Genomic DNA, 20,803 nt, shown 5'->3' on the forward strand with positions numbered 1-20,803 from the left:
GTGGAAAAGTTATGGGAATTTGCAGGACGACAATGCAGTGAACGGTGTACCGCGAAATGTAGTTAAATCCAGCATAAAAATGGCGATACGTGACGCGCGGACACGACGTAAAAGCCGGAGCAAGCGGCTGTTATTTTTGATAGCTCGTTCGGCTCCTTCCGGAAAAGTGTCTTTTTAGACACGCCGCGGAGTTTACAGCGGCCCATTTTAACCCCGAAGAACGATTCCAAGTCCCTTTGATATCCGTATTATGGATGGTGATTCCAAGACGTGCATCGACACCTTTCACCCACGCAGATCTGGAGCCTCTCTTACAACTAGACTCACAGTTTTTATCTTACGAATCATTGGGAAATGAAGAAGATTCTGGACGTAAAGATTCCCACTTTTCTATACGATTCTCAGTTACCATGAAAGATTTATATAGAGAAATCCGCAGCATCGACCGTTTCCTAATTCCTCAGAATCCAACCCTTTACTCTGGACACGAGGTATCGCGAATCTATCAAACGACCAATTCGAAACAATTACCAGAATTTGCCAGAGATACATTGTTCAGATAAAATTTCGAATATCGTCCAACCCTATGTACCTTCCTTCCCCGATTCAATTTTGGCAGTAATTAATCTATCGTCCGAGTGTGTATACCACGAAACGTTGAAAAAATAAATATTCGAACGAAGCTATGGAGTAAGCTCGAACTGGAACGAACAAAAGATGGCGATGCTATAATATGTACGTAGAGGGAAACAGGATAAGGAGATACAAGGTGCGGGAAAAGGGGAAAAGAGGGTTAAGTAAATGAAATAGTTAGGATAGCGAGGGGGGCATGGGGATGGTAAGAGCCGTGGAAGTTGGATACATTAGTGAATTAGTTAGGTTAGCGGTTTGGGATTTAGTTCTCTAATCAAGAGAACGAAGAGCGAAGGCTGCGGCAATTGATGTAAAAGTAGAACTTCCCGGGGACCAATTACGTGGCCGTGGATAAGGCAGAACTTCTCTGTCGTAATCAACGAGGGGATTATGGCGCGGGTTAAGTATATTACGCGTGGAATAATTTTCCGACCGAAGCGGGGGTAGCTGACACCTGCAAATCGATCACGGGGTACACAAAGCGTACGTTTGAGGGGACCAGCGATGGAAAAAATTCTCGAATATCCGTCGAGCCAACTTCCACGAGCCAACTAAGGGTTCGACGATGGAATAATCCCCGCTGCCGCGAAATTTTTTAATTTACCGGATTATCTGTTTTAATTAATCTTCGCGGGTCGACTTTGAATTTTTTACCGCTTTAAAATTCGAAACGCTTCCAATTTTCCCGCACGTCGGTGTGCCACGAAATCGCATGAAAATTAAATCAACGAAACGAAATTAAATTTTTATCCAATCTTCATCTTCGTTTATTTATTTATTCCCTTTTTCTCCTCGACGTGGAGATTTGTTCCTCCTTATTTCTCTTACTCGTTGGCTATGTATCTGCACGGGCAAGTAAGGATTTTAACGAGAGAATTGTTGGATAGCTCTCCCATAAATAACACTGAGCATCGTGTTCGTTTCCATACGTTCAGATTTATTATTTATAGCGAATTTCAATTGACGTTAAATCATGCGATTCGTCTTCTTCTCGTTAAACCATCATCCGTCGCTTCATGTAATAAAACGAAACACGTCTGCTGAGAATTTACAGACGATGAGTTTATTCACGTTTAATATGATGCTCGTAGTACACTTTATGTAAGAAGTATAATCAATAGGCTCTTAACAAACTCGTTACGACGTGAACGCAGTGTACGCGATACAGACAATATTTACAAATACGTGTATTATACGCGATATACGCGCGAATGTGTCGTTCATGCGGGTCACTCTCGCATTTTGTACGTTCGAAAAACGATTCGATTCGGTGTACACGTTCGCCGACCGGTAAACCGAGCTAACGAAACGGGAAAGGGTCGAAGGAAGAAACGAAAAATCGTCGGTGTCGCGTGTACACGGTGTGTCGTTAAAATTCGTGCACGACGGTCGCGCGGAAAACGTTATCGAGCGTTCGAACCTCTGTCGCTGGTCTCGCTCCACCGATCTATCCGCGTCCGGAAATTGATCATTCGAGAGATGCTGGCCGGGCATCTGTGCACGTACGATATTCTCGCGTGTTTACGCCTTGGGAGAGACGGAAGACGGAAATTAATACTGCTCAGTCCGTGGCGTTCATGAACGGCGATGTACCAGCTGCAAACAGGCTTTCCATTAACTCCGTTAACCAGCTTAATCCCTCGAACCGGTGGACGCTTAAGAAACGAGCGTTGCAACGTCGTGTCCACCGCGAAGTGAGCGAAATCTGTCTCGAGTTGCCGCAGATTTAATCGAATTTTCCCTCGGGGTTACATTCTTTCCTCTCGCCTTTCTCTCTCGAAAATAATTGCAACTCGTGCCCTAGTCCCGAATCGATACGAAGACTCGAGTAGATGTAACAATTTTCCGATCCCTGTTACGAATTTTCATCTCGCTAATTTTATCTATGCTCGTCGAGATGCTTCACTCTGCAACGTCTCCTTCGAGGGATCAACGGAGAACGCAATGGAGTGGATGGAGAACCGGAAGTGAGGCTCCGATAGATCGGCGGAACGCCGCGATACGCGATAACGAAGTGGAGAAATTCGAACGTCGAAAGAACGAGTAACGAGGTAAAACGAAAGCGTAAAATCGCTTATCCTATCTACATTCGACGAAACATCTACGACGCTCGCACGCATGGGACGCGTTATCTTACAGCATCGGGAAGATACATGAACGAGGACATACCATTGCGAATCGTATGAACAGAGTTTGCCATGTATGATACAGTGCCATTAGACACGGTTTAGTTCGTAATCTTAACGATGAGTATGATTATTTACACTAAACGGATGTATCCGAACGCCATCGAACAGACAGAGACCATTTGTACAGTGTTAATTATCTCCTTCCTCTCACGATGATGATCACGATGTACTTTCTTTAAAAACGAACGACACAGTCGACGATGAAGTTCTTATCCGCTGTTCATGGAACGTTCCGTGTCTCTCGATTCCACGATCGTTTACAGGATCCACACGTTCGTCGGAAAGTCCACAACACGCGTTCGCCATGTATCGTGCGGAAGATATCGTCGCACGGTTGATCACCAGCGAACAAATGGCACTGATACACGTAAATCGCTTGCCATCGAATCGCTCAGAAGAAACATTTCGAAACGCGTAAAATATCTGCAACGTAAATATCCAAATATTTCGAAATAAATCCGGCGAGTGAAATTGCTCGGAAGGTAACGAGGGAGACAGAGATTTCGGACGAAATATCGTTACCTGGACCAAGGCAATTCCGGCGAATATCAAAACGGGGGGGTAAAAATATATCGAACGTTAGTTTATCGGTACACGACAATGGAAAGTGATTATCAAGAATACCTACGAGCCATGTTCCGCATCCCCTATTCGTACCCGGTATTAATCTATTCAAATTTAACGCATTCGAATCTCCGGAGCAGTTTAACGAAATTAATGGAACATGGAAATATCGTTACAGGGGTATCTCACTTCGCCGTGAGTTAAGACTCCAACAATGAACGGCAAATACAATGATTAATTCCGCGTTAAAATCGTCGCGTTGCTTACACCTGTATACACCTGCATCGCCTGAAACCCAATTACCCCTGGCTGCGGAACGAAACGCTTCCTAATTCACTCTCTCTTTTTTCCCCAGTCTCGCTATCGTCGCGACGCTAGCCGTCACGGGAACAGTCGTGGTTCGACTTCGGGCCTGTTTCACCAGCGACACCCTCTCTTTTGCCACGCGAGTCGCGCAACGAAAGACAAAGGATCTCGAGGCTGCTCGTTAATCTTTCCGCTCAAACAGCGCGCGCCGTTGTCTCCGGCACGGTACGATAAATTCCAGCGAGCTCCAATTAACGACCGAACGACTGTACACTTTACAAAGTGCAAGTCGAAGGACTGCCATGTTCGTTCGTTCGCGTCACTCGTACAGACGAAGAACGGAAATGGGAAGACGGAGGACGAGGGTGGAAACGAAATATGTCGGACCGATACGCAGACACACGCACGCACGCACGCATGCACGCACGCACACGGATAAATCGATCGGAGAAGGTGGATGGTTGCCATCTCGCGCCGCAACTCCTCGACTCTTCACGGCTCGCTGCTTCCCTTGTCGCACCCTCGATCATCGATCGGCCCTCGTGGTTCACCGGGTCGCGAGTTCGATCATCTCCGTGGACGCTGCCCTTGCCTCGTAACTTCAGGTCAAAGGCGCCTTACCCACGAAGTGTCTGTACTTGTTGCACTCCGGATACGTGCCTTCCCCGGACACGATCGACAGGTTCGACTGCTGCCTCTCGCGTCGGCACAGCGTCTTCTTCGTCGGCTTTTTCGTCCCGTTCCCGCAGTCCAGAGCGTAACGCAGCTCGCTCGCCATCTCGGAGCACACGGACTTCTGGAAAGTTCCAGCAAACCACTGCTGCATCCTCATAATCGTCCACCCGTCCATGACGCGAGAAGCTTCGTCAGCCAAATGCGATGACGCGCGCTCGTCGAATTTAGCTACATCCTCATACTCGCGAGGTCAGACCGTGTACTTTCTTTTTAGTCACAGAGACGCCAAGTTTCGTAGCTTTTCCACGGCTTTCGGTGACACGCGCTGCCCAGAAGCGACTTTGACCGCGAGAGCAGATAAAATTTGCGGATAAGCTTGCTTTTAAATTCTCTCATCTTTATTTTCGTGGGAATTTCGGTTTTTCTTGGTCTCTCTTGCGCGGTATAATTGCGACGACGAGTAGAGGAAAAAATCTGTGCCTTTGAAAAATATAGTAATCGCAGAACGAGGGTGCTTCGTAGCCTTGGATTTCTACGATTATTCGAGGTTCCTGTCACGTGGCCGGTCGTTAAAGTCGAAATATTTTTGATGGGCATTCTGACACGAATTTTTTAACGCGCGGTACGTGTCGCGGCATTGAGAGCAGGTATAAAAAAGGATCCTTTCAGCAACTTTGGCGTGGTTTTCACTGAATCAACTCGCGACGAGAATGTACACTCTGTTAGCTGTCATTCGACTCGCAATTGTTTTTCAAGTTATCACTCAAACCAAGTGACGATTGCTTCTACATTGCAAAAAATAAATCGAAAAGGTATAAACCTTGTGAAGAATATTGAAACACCTCTGTGAAATTGAAGGCACAGAGTTCTTCCCTACTGATAACGCAATTTTCAACAAAATTGGCTTCTTCGTTCATTTCAGAGGATAAAATATTAAATATAAATTAAAATAAAATACTTCGATGTTACGATAACGATATCAAACGAGATTGAGATGCGAAATATCGAAACTAAGAGAAGAGATAACAAATTTGAAGGTTCTGTAGTAGAAAGGGAACTCGTGGGTCAGACACTCCGACGAAGACGAGCGTATCGTTCATTTCTGGGCTTATGCCACGCGTCATGGCACGAAGCTGACTTTCTCGAGATGAACAGTTCTGTTAAACACGTGCATGCAACATCGACAATTAATATCGTCTCATAGAAGCTGCGAACAAATGAAAAAAAGAGTATAAAGTACCAAGCAAACGCAGCCGTGTCTCTCGTATTCGTGCGATCTTCGACAAACAATATACAAAAATTTGCAGACTTTATTTTAACAGACATTAGTACGGAAACGAAACCCAAGCTGGAAACAGGCAAAATGAAGTTTCAACGGGAAATTCAATTCGCAAAGGAGGAAAACATAAGTCATATCGCGTTACGTGAATTATGCTTCTTTCTCATTTCATCATTTATTTCGTTCAACGGCAAGAAAATAACAGCGATGGAAATGGAAATATTGATCTTTCCGCTGTGCTTCCTTCCGGTTTTATCGTCTGTCCGTTACATTTCTTTCGATCCCGACAACATCTGAAGCTTCGATAAACCGACGGACGAGAGCGGACCATAAAAGAGCTTTGAAATTTCTCCACTTTTCAAAGGGCCCGTTTAATAATTCCATTTCCACCATTGCGGTATACCGAACGTGAAAAAAGAGGTCGTTGGTCCGGAAATAAATATCTCATGCTCTACGATCTGTCGATCAACGACCAGTGCTGTGACACAACGAGTAGCAGAGACATAGTAGAAAAGTTGCTCACCTCCTGCGTATCCATGGCGGGAGAGAAAGAGAGGCAAGAAACATTGCGACACAACTAACAATGTCATACTAAACTGTCACACATCGTGCGCGTATCCTCTCGAACCGTACATGTGATTCGTTCTTTAACACCTACGTTTCGAGGTTGCGACCACGCGGTTCTCTTTTTCTCGTATTATTTTTTTTTTTTTCCGATTTTCTGTTTTCTTTTTTTCCCTCGTTTCGTATCATACAAGTTTATACGACTCGAAACATATAGAATCGTCTATCGCATAACGGAGTTTCTTCTTAATAACGAGGAGTCCGTACGGTTCTTTAAGTACGAGCAGAAATTTCCTTGCATCACGTTCGACGTTCCAAGTTCGTTTCCCGGCTATTCTCCGCCGCCATATACCATTCTTAAGGAAGCATACAGACTCCGCGTAGAGCAGCGATTCACTCCTCGAGCTACACAATATGTACATACAATAAAACGTTTGCAACCTGACGCTATACATTAATTATCTATTCGGTATAAAATCGTGATTGTTCGTGTAAATAGTTCGTTTACTCTGCAGCACGTGATTCAGTCGCGATCGCGGCGAGTCCGTTAGAAAAAGAAAGGAGAAAAAAAAGGGAAAAAAAAGAAAAAAATATCGAAAGAACGAAGCCACGCCGCGTATATAAATTTTTACGATTATTATTATTTTTTTTTTGTTTGTTTTAATGATTTTTCTCGACATATTGCCTTTTATAATTAACAATCGCGCGAGATACCGTCCCTTCTCGCTGCGAGGCTTCAAGTAGGTCGTCGATTAGTCTAAAAAGGTTTGATATGAGCAAATGGCAAACGCGTTGACCTTTCCAATTTCAATATCTGCACCATTTCGCAGGCCCGTCGTTAGGGGAGGTTGCGGACAGGAAAGAAAACGATCTTTTTAAATCAAACGTTCCCTCAGGACTGCTCTCCCTTCTTCTTCCTTTCCTTTCTTTCTCTCTGTCCCTTCTCTCTCCCTCTTTTTTCCTTCCCTCCTTCCTTCCAGCCACCCTTCTCTCTTTCTCTCTGTTTAATGAAATTCCAACGACACCGTACGTTACCGGGTAATAATTGATTGGCTAGTGTTCCGTCGATAACGTTCCGGCTAGATTGTCGGTCGAGATTACGGTTCTCGAAGGGGTTAGAGAAAAAAACTGGAAAGGTCGAGGATCGTTGCTCCTTCTTTTGATTATACGTTTCGTTTGAACTTTCTACAGTTTGTGTCTGTCAGTGTTTCACACAGTTCTCAGATCACTGGTGGCGGAGTTCCTCCTTAGGTCCGTCGGGTCAGATACGCTTTTTCTCGGGCATAGGAATCTGTTTTGCGTCCGTTCTCTCTTTTATCGTTTCGTTCGTCCCCTCGTTTTACATTTTTTACTTTAATATTTTTTAATTTTTGGCTTTTCTTTTCGTTCTCGTTTCGTTCGCGAACGGGATCCGTACGGGATCGGTCCGCTAGTGTAGATCGGTAAAAGCTTCGCAGATCGGTTTCGCCGAGAATTTCTGCTTCTAAAACAGAACACGAAAATGCTCGGGTAAGATTGCGTTAGGTGGTATCAGATCGATTAATCGGATCGACGCGGGACACGCGAAGCGTTTTTGTTGCCCGTGAGAAATATGTACTCGAACGGAAGCGACGACAGTCCGCCGCCGGTCGGACACTCGGAAACGAATGAACGGTTCGTCTGTAAATAAATATCTAAACGTGACAGATGAAATCTGGACAACGCGATATTTTTAAAATCGGTTATTGGCAATAAGATTACCGCGCGAATATTCGTGGAATATTTTCCTAGAATAAAATAAAGCAATTTCGTCCAGCGAAATATAACAGATTACAAAATCGGAACGAATCGATAATTTTAACGCGTTGCTTTCCAGTAAATAAATATAAAACAGGTTTTGCCAATCAATTTGACTTACAAAAATAAATTAAATTAAATAATTGAATAATATTTTTATTAAAATAAAAATCCGAAGAATTTCACGATTTTCGACACTCCGATTTCGAATAAATAAATAATGGATTGGCTTTAGTAATAAATAATATCGGAAACTCGGTTTCTTTCGCGAGGAATCATCCCTAAGTAAGCACCCTACGCAACCAACTCCAAGGACCTTCACGACTCACGCTAATTTCAAAGTTTCACGAGAACGAGAAAGAGATCGACACTCCTGCTATGGTTGATGGATCGGCCAATTTGCGATATCGCGATCTTCGGACCGCATCCGCGCGCACGTTAAGCGATTAGCAGCCTCGGATTCGCGCGAGTATCGCGGCTACCCTGTTGCGGTCTGAAGTAGCGCGGACCGAAGGAGAACAGCGATACCAGACGTTTGTTGGCTGACGGAATTGTTTGCTCTCGGGTACGCGAGGTCACCGGCGCAAAGCTGCATATCCGTATTTGTGGACGAGCCCTTCTCAAATACTTGCCTGTTTGCCTACCGCTTGAACGTACGCAAACGGCAGCTCGAATACATATTGTAGACACGCGAGCTCCGTACGAGCTTTCCGCTCGAGTTTCTCCGAGCCGCGCCTTAATTTCATTGCTGAGCCCCGTGGAATTTTCGTTCGCCACTGAAATTCATTCCGTTTCGCCGACGTCCTGCCCGTGGATCGCGCCTAATCGATCGGGGGCCGTTTCCGGCGCGATCCGAGGGAGAGGAATTACGAGACGCGGTGCAAAGATAGCTCATCGCTGAAAACCGTGGTATTTTTGTCCGTGAATGAAACTCGTCCCTTTTCACGTGGCTGTTTTATTTCGAGATCGCGGGTAATCGATTGGTGCCATTTTTGGTATTATTCGAGAGGGAAATTACGAGACGGGGGGAGTAGGAAGATAGCGCATTTGCACGACCGAGCGTTGAAATTTCTCGAAAAATTTCCCTACACCCGAGTCTCCCTTTGTGCTCTCCCTCGATATTTATCCAATTTTTATTCGCTCGCTTTCGTAAATCAATTTGCCTCGCCTCGCGCGATCCGATGTGACTAACAAGTTTTTCGAATATATCCTACACCGCACACGGCTCCGCGTACATCGGCATTTTCATTCCATGTACATAATTCATTTAACCCGTAACCGCGTGGATTGGCCATAGAATATCTCGTTGACCGGTCGTTCTAATCGAAATCTCCATACCTATTTATCACCGCGAAATTGTATTTTCATTTCGCGACAATAAAATTCACTCAACGCTATCTCCATTTCTACGCTCTCGTTTCCATACCATAGTAACGATCGTAACTGAAATATCACCGATCCAAGCCTCGACGCTCGAAGCGGACCCGGGTCGATGGAGCAATCGGGAGTACGCGCGATTCGCGAGAACCAGCGAATACCCAGAGTGCCGAATTAGCATGGTACCCAGGATCCATCGGGGTCCGTGAGTAATTACTGTCCCAAGAACAAAGACACTTCACGCCCCGATGTCTTTTCGCTTATCTCGCGGTCTACATGCCAGCCGGGCCGACAGACGAGGGAAAGATGGGAGACGAGCGAGAACGGGAACGCGAATTAACGCAGGCGATATCAATCATCCGTATCTCTGGCCGCAGCCGCAAACAATTACAACGGCGAACCGTCCCATGAACAAAAGACGCTTCGCGACCCGGCATCCTTTGCTTCTTCATCTACGTCCGTCGTGATTCCATCGATCGCAGCGAGAAGACGATCAGACCCGAGTGGTTTTGTGGGTGCACCGTGACCATTAAAGAGGAACTCCACCATCGTGCGAACATCAACTGATGTATTCGCGCGGTATGTCGGGATAGATCGCGTCGGGATCGAGGTGCGTGTTAGACGACGTTACTTCAGGCGCGATCACGCCCTCATCGACGTGCTATCTGACCTCACTCACCCGTTCCTCGATGGCCACCTTCCGGCTTTTCCAGACGAACTCGCATACCGCGATCACGCAAGCGATGCCCATCCCGCCCATCAGGACCACGAACACCCCGCCGACGTTCGCCAGGCCGAGCTCGTTCGCCGTCGAGCTGCTCTTCGAGGTGTCGTCCTGTTGACACAAGAGAAACATTCCTTTTTACTTCCTCCTGGAGCAACGCCATTTTCTTCCTCCAATTTCGTGCAAGTTTTCCATCGGGATCGGATAAAATTTAGTCCGCGCTTTCACCGTCTGGGGTAAGTTACTTTGGAAGACGAGCATTCGAGACGAGATAAATCTTTCTCCCGATTGTCGTATTTTCTTTATTATTTTACGTCAAAGGTTGCCCGGGGTGCAGAGCATCGCGAGTACTCGCGGAGAAAATTCGTCGCCGCTTTATCAAGCGTAGAAACGGTATTCCAGACAACGCTGGTCTTTCTTTCAAACAAAGTACGCGATTTCGCGTTTCGGATACGCGCGCAAGAGTCTCGGAGGAAACGATTTTTCCTAGATCCCGACCTCCACCGCACAACAGGTACTCCGTAAAGCCATGCCGGTCACGGTCAACGAATTCCAGAGACGAGCAGTCGCTGGAATTCATTCTGGCGGAATAATACCGGCGGATAAGAGCAGCATAATAGCGCTGGCCGTGATTTCGCGAATTTATGAAACTGTCTTCCCGCGGTAGCAACCGTCTACCTCTTCCTCGGCCATCGTGTACCTCGCGAGGCTGCAACAAGATTCCGAATGAAACGGTACTCGGTGGAAATCGGGATTTATTACACTACACTGTGTCTGCAGTTACGTTACACAGACTGGACGAATGAAAAATTCAATTTTTAGTAAAGGACGAATCGCGATTTGGTCTACCGCGTGTCACGGATCCTGGACAGTAAAGGAATTGTAGAGTTTGCTCACCCTGCAAGATCCACCGCCGCGTTTCTCCTTCCACCAGCGCGTCTTCAGCACGTGCAGCTTCCCTTCCTCCTGCAGCTTCAGGATGGCACCGCTTATGGCAGTTCTGTACGGCGAATCTGAAGTTCCAAGGACCGTCTGAGCAGCACCCTTCTGTCATCCAGCTGATATCGCGCGGGTGAAACTTTTCGACGTCGGGGCTATCGTCTTTGGTACACGCGCGTATCCCCGCGAGATCACTCGACCTCGCCGATTTCGAACGCTCCGAGACGGGGATGGAAACGTCGAAACATTCGCGAATTTCGAGGATATTTGTCCGGAGACACTCGGATCTCTGGTCGAAAGTTCGAGGAACTTGCGCAGCCAAGTCACAAGGTTGCCTCGAAACTTGCTTCTTTCATTGGACGGTGAAATTTCGAATCCCTATCCGGTAGGGTAACACGGATCTAGCCAGTTACGCGTGCCCCCGAACGAATAACGAATTCGCGAAGAAACGGGTCACTAGTTACCCCATCGCGATTAAGAAGTTAAGCTCGAGCGGCCACGAGCAGCCTCCTTTCCGAGACTTCGAGATCGTTATAGCCGTCTCTCAAGATCCATCGCGAGACCATTAACGCGGCGATTAATCAACCGCTTTTTCCGCGTAGGCCGGATATATTCGGCCATAAATTGGCGAAGTGTTCTACAAACGAACGCTGACCGATGTCCTCCTAATTCCGCCATAAATCCGCGGGTCGAGCGTGAAAAATTATCTTTCCGATTCGACGGCGTTCACAGTCGGACTATAAATCAAAGATACACCCATCGATCGGCCGAAATTGCTCGCGTGTCTGTATCTCGCCGAGGGAACCGTTCGCTTAATCGGCTGACACTCTGTCCAGAGTGTCTGCCAGGTCGCTAAACGCTACACGGTCGCACTTACTTGGCGGCATAGCTATGCCGTATCCCTTCGAGTCCAACAGGCCGCCGACTTGAGTAAGATCGCAGTTTCTCTCGATTACGTATTCGATGGAGGTGGATTCCATTAGGAACGCGTAGCTGCCTTTACCCTTGATCACCCGTTCCACGCCCTCGACGTTCTTCGTTGTAAATACCGACGGCCTTGCCGAATCCATGAACGTCCACATGCGCTGATACGTCGAGAAACTGGAAGCCTAGATCACGCCAGGAATCTCATGGTCGAGCACGCGTGCCATTAAACGATGGAACGTCGGTCGAAATTGGTTGATCTTCGAGGAGGCCTATTACGACCTTGGATCCTCTGCAAATCAGCAGGATTTCCATCGCGACGATCGATACGTCACGACGCCATTTTCCTCGTTCGTTCTCATTCGAAGATCGACCATTTTTCGTCCGGCATTCGCGAAACGAAAGGGGGCCCGGACCCCCGTCTGCTGTCGCAATTTGTCGTTTTTATACGTTCCTCGACGGATATTTCCAAAGTATCGTATATTCGACACGACGCGAAAAATAGGTATTTACGATTGAAAAGGGAAAAATATTTGTCGATATTTCTGTAAATATTGGTTATGTTCTCTCGAGTTTTTCGTGTTAATTGGGATAGGGTAACATATGTCGACCGGTCCTATGACAGAGTCGTTAAGGGTATCGCGTGTAGCGGAATTTTTATCAAAATAGTTGGAAGATAAACGACTGCTGCAAAAAAAAATATTTGCAAACGTAACACGAGGACGTGTAACGCAATACTAGGAAAGTTTATAATTTGAACAAAAACACTGCACGTTTCAACGGTCCGAAATTAAAACTTTCTCTGCGCGAACTACCCGACTTTCCATGGTGATTCTACTCTTTCTACCCTTTCCGTTAATTGTTAATATTTCCGCGAGTGTAATACCTCTTGAAACGCACGATTTAATTGACACCCTCTATAACCAACCGTGCTGTTCCTGGTCTACCAAAAGTGACCGATTATCCGGCCACGGACGCGAAAGGATATTCAAGAGGTAGGAGTTTGGAGCGTATCATATTCTTCAAGTTGGAACGAGTTAATAAAAAGTTAAGGGAAGAAATTTGTAGAAACGTGGGTGCTGCTGCTGTTCTTTTTCCTCCCGCGGCGTAATCTGTTGTAATAAAGTTTCATAATACCGAAATTAAACGGGAATTAGCGTTAAGTAATGGCCGCGGTGTTTTCTCCAACAACACTCGCTCTCTCCCGCTTTTCTTCCCCTTTCTCCCGGAACTGCTCTTCCCACACTCTACCTATAGATCGTTCACCTCAGGTGCACGTTTGACGTGCAATTTTCTCATCGGCTCGCGTCGTTTCGAAACGAGTTTATTTAAAAATAAATAAATAAATCAATGTTTCGATGCGAACGGCGTACGAAAGCGAAGTGGAAACAATCACGCGAATATAAGTATGCTTGATCACGGGCTATTCGTGGGATGTTACCTTGAAAAAGGCCGCGGTGCTGCCTCCTTCGAGAGCCCCGTATTTGATCTTCGTCTGCTTGGCGAGATCCTCGGCGCTCTCGATCGGCGAATCCATCCGTTCGACGGTGAGGAACGCGGCCAAGTTGGCAGTGTAGGAAGAAATCATGATCAAAGTGAAGAACCACCACATGCCAGCCACTATGCGCGTTGACACGGCCCTGGGAAGAAGAACAGAGGCGGTGCAATCGGGTATTTCCGGGACGCGAGCGGATCGGAAACGCGTTCCACCGATATGAATTCGAAACAACCGCGCTTCGTATATTTGCTCAGAGATCGAATCTCGATTACTTCAAACGTGTGCAGCGAAGTTTGAAGCATCGCTTGGAAGATGCCGATCGGAAAGTGGAAACACGCTGCTCTCAGCGTACACGCTCGCGTGCTTTCGAAAACGACATTTTACTTTCTACTTTCGCAGTCGCGTTTCTCGATACGTCTGGCGAGTTATCGAGATGGCGCTTAACGCGCTTGGTACTTGGACGAGTATCTAAATCTTCTAAGTGCAGAAGAAAAATAAACGAGTAAAGAAATAAACAAACACACCAAGCTTCTACATACGTGACACGGTTGCATGCAGCTTACACAATTCTTGGTTCAACGTACTACGCATAACAACAATTAAATGCCAATCCGAATAAAAAAGAGACTACGATAATTCTTCGAGGATGGGGGCCGTATCGCAGGATGTATCGGAAAACGAAAGATGATTCCTCGTCTAACGAACGGTGACAATGTTGGACGTTCGATGCGAGCGAATTGTTGCTGCTTCCCGAACCGATCCCTCATCCCCGTCCATCCATCTACTCGCACCCGATTTCGCGCTCTCGGGGCCCCGATCGCGAGGATTGCGGCAAGAATCACCGATTCGGGGGTTTCGAATCGCTTATCGGACACTCCGCGTCGTTCCCGGTTACACCGCGGTATCAGCTTCTAGCGAAGACTCGGGGGAGCAACAACAACTTCCACCGAACGAACCGCGTCTTGGTCGTCGTCGTCGTCGTCTTGGTCGTCGGTGCTCGTCGTCGCAGCGACGAGACAGTGCGGTAGCGTTAGCGATAGCAAAGCACGTCGGCAAGTTTCGACACGCGAACGTGATCGGTTGCAGCAAGCCTACGATATAGCATATCCAGGCTATCGTTACGTAACACTGGGTAGCGCACCTACGGCCCCGGATCTCGTCCTCCCAACCCGGACCTACCCCTCTCAACTTCCATCACCTTGTATACCCAGGTGAACGGACCGCGACTGGTTAACTAGTCGAACGCTCGAGAGTTGCTATTTATCTCTGCCCCTCTCGCTCTCTCTCTATCTCTCTAGCCATCTATCCTACGCGTTACCCTCTCTTTCTGTATCTCCAGTTTAGCCCCGAGATCCCAGTGTGCGAGGAATTTAACGACGAATCGAACGGAATGATCGCGACCGCGTACACACCGACACGTACAGAGAGATACGTGTCATTTCGGTTGCTTCGCTGGCTGTGTTCTCTTCGTTTCACTTACTTCGGCGCTATATCAGAGCCTTGCTGCATGAGCGAGCCTATGGTGAACCAGAGCGAGTTCATCAGGGTGAACTCGTTCTCGAGGACCTCGGACTGTCCGTTGCACGGATGGGGATTCTCCCACTCGTAGGGGCTGAACCTGCAGACACGTGAAAGGAGAAGGGAGAGGATTAGAGCTCGCTGAGTCGCAGCACGCGCGCGATATCTCCGCCCGATCGATGCGGTGACGCGCGAGCCCCGAATTCCTCGCGTCCGATCGCACTTCCGGCACCGGTTCCTCCGCTCCACCCTCGGTCATCGCCCGGCCAACTTTCCCGCTTGAAACGGTTCCCCTGTTTTTCAGAATTACAAGCGAACGTTTCCTGCATCGGAGCTGCCCGGCTTTCCGGGGGATTTCGGGAGATTTAGGTGCAAGCGTTAAGGAGACATTAAGGTCACTTCCGTTTTGCTCTCCTTTTTTCCTCTCCATCTTTTTCTTGCCCCCTTTTCCACGAACAACGTCGCGCCTTCTCCTAGGTGCTCCCTCGTAGAGAGACCGTGCGGTGATTTTTGATCGGAGAGCAATCGCGACACGTTTCTAATTTAATTCGACGAGGGTTCACGCATCGCGAACAGGTCGTCGCGAATTTCGCTGGAAAATACCGAGCAAGCGAGGTTTAGCTAATGTCTTTTCTCGCGACAGCTGTTTGGAATTCCGAACGCTTGTAATTATCGTTGCATAGAATAATATTATGCCAACGCTGTGTTTGATTTTCGCAATAAGCGTTATTAGCGGGACCGCCGCCGCGGAATAATATTACCGGTAATTAGCGCTCAGCGTTAGCCAAGAATTCTCGCGCGATCGGACGAATAATATTATCGGAGGAACGAATGAAATACGAACGTGTTTTCGCCGGAAGAGCCTCTTACGCGCCATGTTTCTTTTACACCTCCAAGAGTACCTTACTCGATCGTCCATCGATATTCCTTTAAATTCCACGAGTCTCGTCGTCCAGCAATTTCTAACGAAACAACTTTATACCGCACATACGCGGGATATTTTCGTCCCGGATTTCTCGAGGTCTCTCAAACCTAAGCCAAAGAGAGTTACAGGAAATGAAAATTCGCGAGGTACTCGGTGTCTCTGGTCGAAGATTTCGGTAAACGCGAATCTTCGGAAAATCTGGATTCTCCGACAGCGAACTAATCGATACCGAAGATATTCGCGCGAACGATTTCTCCTCCTCGAGAGCTATTCTCTGCCAAAGGCGGAAGTCTCGCGCTCGATCGAACTCTGGATCCCGGGGGGTGGGCGAGCACCTTCGACGATCGGGCAACTCTACGTAGCCCGAAATAACCGATCCCATCGGGACAGCTAAAAGCGGCTTCGCGAAATCGTTTCGCTGAATAATTCATCGGTTCTTCGTCCGCCAGGGCAGAAGCCGGGTGTCGCAGGGCTGGTGCGTTCGTGGGGGGCGAACGAGTAAATCGTTACGAAAGTGGATCGTCGGTTACGTAGTCGTCGTTCACGATTTACGTCGGTCGACAACGCGTCGCTTCAAAGACGGATGTGGAAGAACGTCGTCTCTTGGGTCGGACACGCAACGGGACCAGCTAGAGGGGGTGACTCGAAAGAGGAGGAACGAAACGGAAGAGAGAGAAAGTAAGGGATGTAAAGGGGCGGAAGACGAAACGGTGGGTGGAAGAGAGTAGGCGAGGTAGAAGAAAATAAGAAGAACGAAAGAAAGGAAATGATCAAGCGACCGTGATGCCAATCTAACGGCTTACTTGGGCAGAATGTCACAGCCCTGCCGCATTAAGGATCCGATGGTGAACCACATGCAGTTGAGCAGCTTGAAGCGATTCTCCAGATGGTCCGGGTTTTTGTTGCACGGATGAGGATTGTACCACTCGTACGGGGTGAATCTAAACTGATCAACTCTAGACAACGTCTGATCCTTTTCAGCTCCGCGCATCTGTCTTCCACGGGATCGTTCGCCATTTACGTATGAAGATTAACCGCGTGTGGACGGTGGGAAAAACAGGCCGCACGGAATGCCACATGTCGGCGTATGTACGCGTCTGTTCCTTTCTTCGTGTCTGACCATCTCGCGTTGCTTTTGTTCGCGTAACCGGGCTCCGTGCTCCATTCGAATCGCCGACCGTGAAATTAGAGTTCGTATCTAGAGTTTAAGAGATACCCGCGAGTCACCGGGAATTCAAATTCCTCCGTGCCGTATAAATTATCGGGAATCGAACGCGTGTCAAAGGTGCCATTTTGCGCGACGAGTGCATCCTCGCTGTAACGCAACCTCTGTTCACGGAGATGAACGCAATCGGGGATGATTTCTTCGAATCGCGATGATCTACGCGGGAAATTTGTCCGGTTCTCAGCGCGACGGAAGCCTAATCGACGGACCGAGTGTATCGGGTTCAGAGATTCGATCCCATCGGATCGTTCGAATGCGAAATTTCACCGGTGCCGGTGGAATATTTTTATCGAGGCTTGGGAAGATGTATTCACTTGCCTGGCGAGTATGAAGAGCAGCACAGAGACGCCCAGATAAGCTGTCGCCATATAAATCCAAACGTCGAGGCTGAGCGGGCTGAGGAACGAGAACAGATTCGGCGGCTGCTTTATAGGCTTACAATACAGTATGCTGATCCCTGTAAATTTCAGATCCTGCATGTAAATCCATCGTGAATTTCGCAACACCCGACGACAATTTACGTGCATCGTTTGTCTTACAGCTAATCGAGCGTCGATAGCGTTTTCCAAAATTTTTCGAATAAAATACGACAGAATTTTTTCGCGTTGTCCTAATCCGCGCAACGATACCGTTCGAAAATTTCTTTCAAAATAAATCCACTCCCGAATGCTCCACAGACGTCTATAACGTTTTCAAAAATCGCAATATCCGACCAATCTTTTCGCACACGGGTTTCACGATTGTTGAATCAATTCTCAGCGATGAACACGGTTCACGGAATCGTAGATCAAACAGATTGCTCACCTAGATTCATGAAGGGCATGGTGAAGTCGACCACCTGTTCCCGATCGTACGTGATGGTCAGATCCGCCACCGCTAGATCCGCCTTCTGATCCAGCAATTCTTTTATCATACCGTCCCACTCTCTCGTCTTGTTGTTGTAAGATCCGTACCGTCCATCCGGCACCAGACGGAACATATAATTGAAACCGAGGATCTTTGATATCTCGTAGATCAAGTCCACGCTGTAGCCCTCGAACTGTGCGTTTCCGATCAGCTGCTCGCTCGAGCCCTTCCTCATGCAATATGGCGCGCTCTGTGTGGAACGAGACGACGTTAAAACAGGCAAAATCTCGATTAAATTACGCCATCATTTTTATTGTAATTTCCCATCTACGCTATAACAAGCTCGATAGGTTGTATCACCAGAGAAACGAGGATCAAACGTGAAAAATATAACGAATGAGGCACCGGAGCGTATATGCATTGGCAGACGCGAGTGACAGCAATGACAGGTATTGCGTACTCGGCGCATTCGACCTAACCTAACCTAACGTTTCGACGTGCAAAAATACCAAGCCCATGTAACATCTTTCGCTGCTTAATTAACGCTTTGAGGCCGTGATCCGCGAGGATGGGCTGAATACGCTCGCGATAGAAAGCGTGTGCTCTCTCGCGTTGACAGGATTTCTTTGGTCGTTCGAGAGGACGATCGTCACGGTACGATGGAACGCGAGGTCGATAGACGCGATAAGCCGAGAGACGATAATCCGCCGAGGCGATTGCACGCGAGCTGGACCTCGCGAGTTTAGAATTCCGCGTGTCGCACGCGAAGCGACGCGTTCGCGGGGAACGTGATGACTAAATGCCGGCACTGACGACGAATTTCGGAGAAGGTTCGCGGAAATTGATGTGGCAGGCGTGCGTGGACCGGGAAAAATTTCCCCGATAGCATGCAACCTGGAACAGGGAGCGAAAATTTCATCGTGACCGAAGTTCATAACAACCTCGACGAAGTTCATCCGTCAAACCTGCGCACCGACCGTGACATACTTCCTGTTTCCCTAGATTCCTTCTTCTTCATCCCTTTTTCGAGATAAAAGGACACGTATAATCGTGGAGGATGGGTTACTCGAAAGAAAAATTGCTTTGGCCGAAAGTTTAAATCGAGATTTATAATTAAAGCACGAGGGTTTCTGAGATCCTTTCTACATCCGAAAACTATTTAAAGAAATTATATCGTTCGTTGTTCCTGTAGACAATTATATATTATAGTTATTTATATATGTACGCGTGAAGTACGAGCTTCCATGGGTGGAATGGGGAGAGTGATGTCGATACTTGGGATATTGCACAGTTAGTCAATTAACCATAAGTAGCGAGTTATACAAAGCGTGTAGAGAGAAAGTATTATTAACCCTTTGCACTCGAGAGGTGACCCTCAGTCACCATTTCATAAAATTTGAAAAATCGATATTAATTAATATATCAAATTTAATGCAATGTAACAGTGTGCGAGGTATCGAAATCAAATAATTCTACAATTTTATTATTATATTATTCTTCATTTACTGTTCAAAAAAGTATCGTCAGTCTTTTAGTAGAGAATTTTTGAATTTCTAGATTTCTCTAGCCAAAAAATCGTCGAGTGCAAAGGGTTAATAGTATGTTAATTGTAGAATAAGAAGCTAATTAATCACAATAATTCTTACAATTTTCGTACTGCTTTTACGCGTATTATATTATCCCTTATTAAATTTTCTGTCAATACAATTTAAATGTATTCAGACCAACAGAAATTAAAGAGAACGTAGACTTGGATATCGTCATTTACTAAAAAGCGTCCTAGTTTTATATACAATTTTTATCTAAATCGAAAGCGTATCATTGTACTATCCACAAATTTAAAAAAGGGACAGGTAATTATTTAGAAGAGAAGGGGGTCTCACAGACTTTGACTATTTTTGAACGTGTTATAGGAATCAATATTTTGAACAACCTTTTCCTACGTATATAACCATCGCTCTGCTTTAATGTCCGAAATTTTTGCAAAAATCTATTGCTACTACTAGAATGGATATTGCCTATAGCTACATGTCTGTGGCAGCATGTGTGTAGCGTTGAGCCGCCGATTGTTTATGGCTTCTACAAACACATCGAGGTGGCCGGCAATGAACGCGTATAACGGGTGTACATAGAAACTCAATTTAAGTAACTTTGTGGTGAAATATTGGGCCCATTATGGAAATCGGTGAGAACTCCTCCATTTTCTAAATAATTACTTTTTTCTCTCCGCTGTGGATAATCCCACCTCTTTCCAAAATAATTAGCAAGAAAAGAAAATAGGGGCCTAATAACACGAGATATTAAAAAGAAAAAAAAGAAAGGAAAATCGCGACGCACTGTTAGGCCCATAATCGAAGTCAGTGAGACTCCCTGCATCTTCTAAATAATTACCGTTCTTTTTCTTAGAGCTGTGGATAATCCCACCCCTTTCCAAAATAATTACCAAGAAAAGAAAATAGAGACCTAACAACCTGAGATATTAAAAAAAGAAAAAGAAAAGGAAAATCGCGACACACTGTAGGGCCCATTATCGAAGACGGCAAGGCACCCCTTCTTTTTGAATAAAATACCCTCTTTTCCCTTAGAGCTGTGGATACTCCCACCCCTTTCAAAAATAATTACCAAGAAAAGAAAATAGAGACCTAACAGAATGAGATATAAAAAAAAGAAGAAGAAAAGGAGAATCGCGACGCACTGTAAAACCAATAATCGAAGTCGGTAAGGCACCCTCCCTTTCTGAATAAAATACCCCACTTTCCAAACTAATTACCACAGAAAAGAAAATATAGACTTAACAACGCGAGATATAAAAGAAAAAGGGAAAATTCTGTCAAGCACTCG

At 46.6% G+C, this 20,803-nt stretch overlaps 1 protein-coding gene across 4 annotated transcripts in view; it reads right to left on the minus strand.

Annotated features, from left to right (window-relative positions):
* Positions 1-3,303: 3,303 nt before the first annotated feature.
* Positions 3,304-20,803, minus strand: part of KaiR1D (Kainate-type ionotropic glutamate receptor subunit 1D) — a 176,564-nt gene continuing 159,064 nt past the window's right edge. For 3 of the 4 annotated variants that reach the window (XM_017897769.1, XM_017897759.1, XM_017897786.1), the window contains 8 exons: positions 17,921-18,212; positions 17,435-17,573; positions 14,929-15,066; positions 13,392-13,590; positions 11,904-12,135; positions 10,985-11,100; positions 10,043-10,198; positions 3,304-4,488 (listed from right to left, as the gene is read on the minus strand). In XM_017897769.1, the coding sequence (XP_017753258.1) occupies positions 4,294-4,488; positions 10,043-10,198; positions 10,985-11,100; positions 11,904-12,135; positions 13,392-13,590; positions 14,929-15,066; positions 17,435-17,573; positions 17,921-18,212 (1,467 nt within the window). In that variant the 3' untranslated portion in view covers positions 3,304-4,293. Of the gene's footprint in view, positions 4,489-7,032; positions 7,694-10,042; positions 10,199-10,984; positions 11,101-11,903; positions 12,136-13,391; positions 13,591-14,928; positions 15,067-17,434; positions 17,574-17,920; positions 18,213-20,803 lie in introns of those variants that run through there. The other variant, XM_017897777.1, reaches the window with a different exon arrangement.

Source organism: Eufriesea mexicana, unplaced genomic scaffold, assembly GCF_001483705.2.
Source record: "Eufriesea mexicana isolate 0111107269 unplaced genomic scaffold, ASM148370v2 scaffold474474897, whole genome shotgun sequence".
Classification (NCBI taxonomy): domain Eukaryota; kingdom Metazoa; phylum Arthropoda; class Insecta; order Hymenoptera; family Apidae; genus Eufriesea; species Eufriesea mexicana.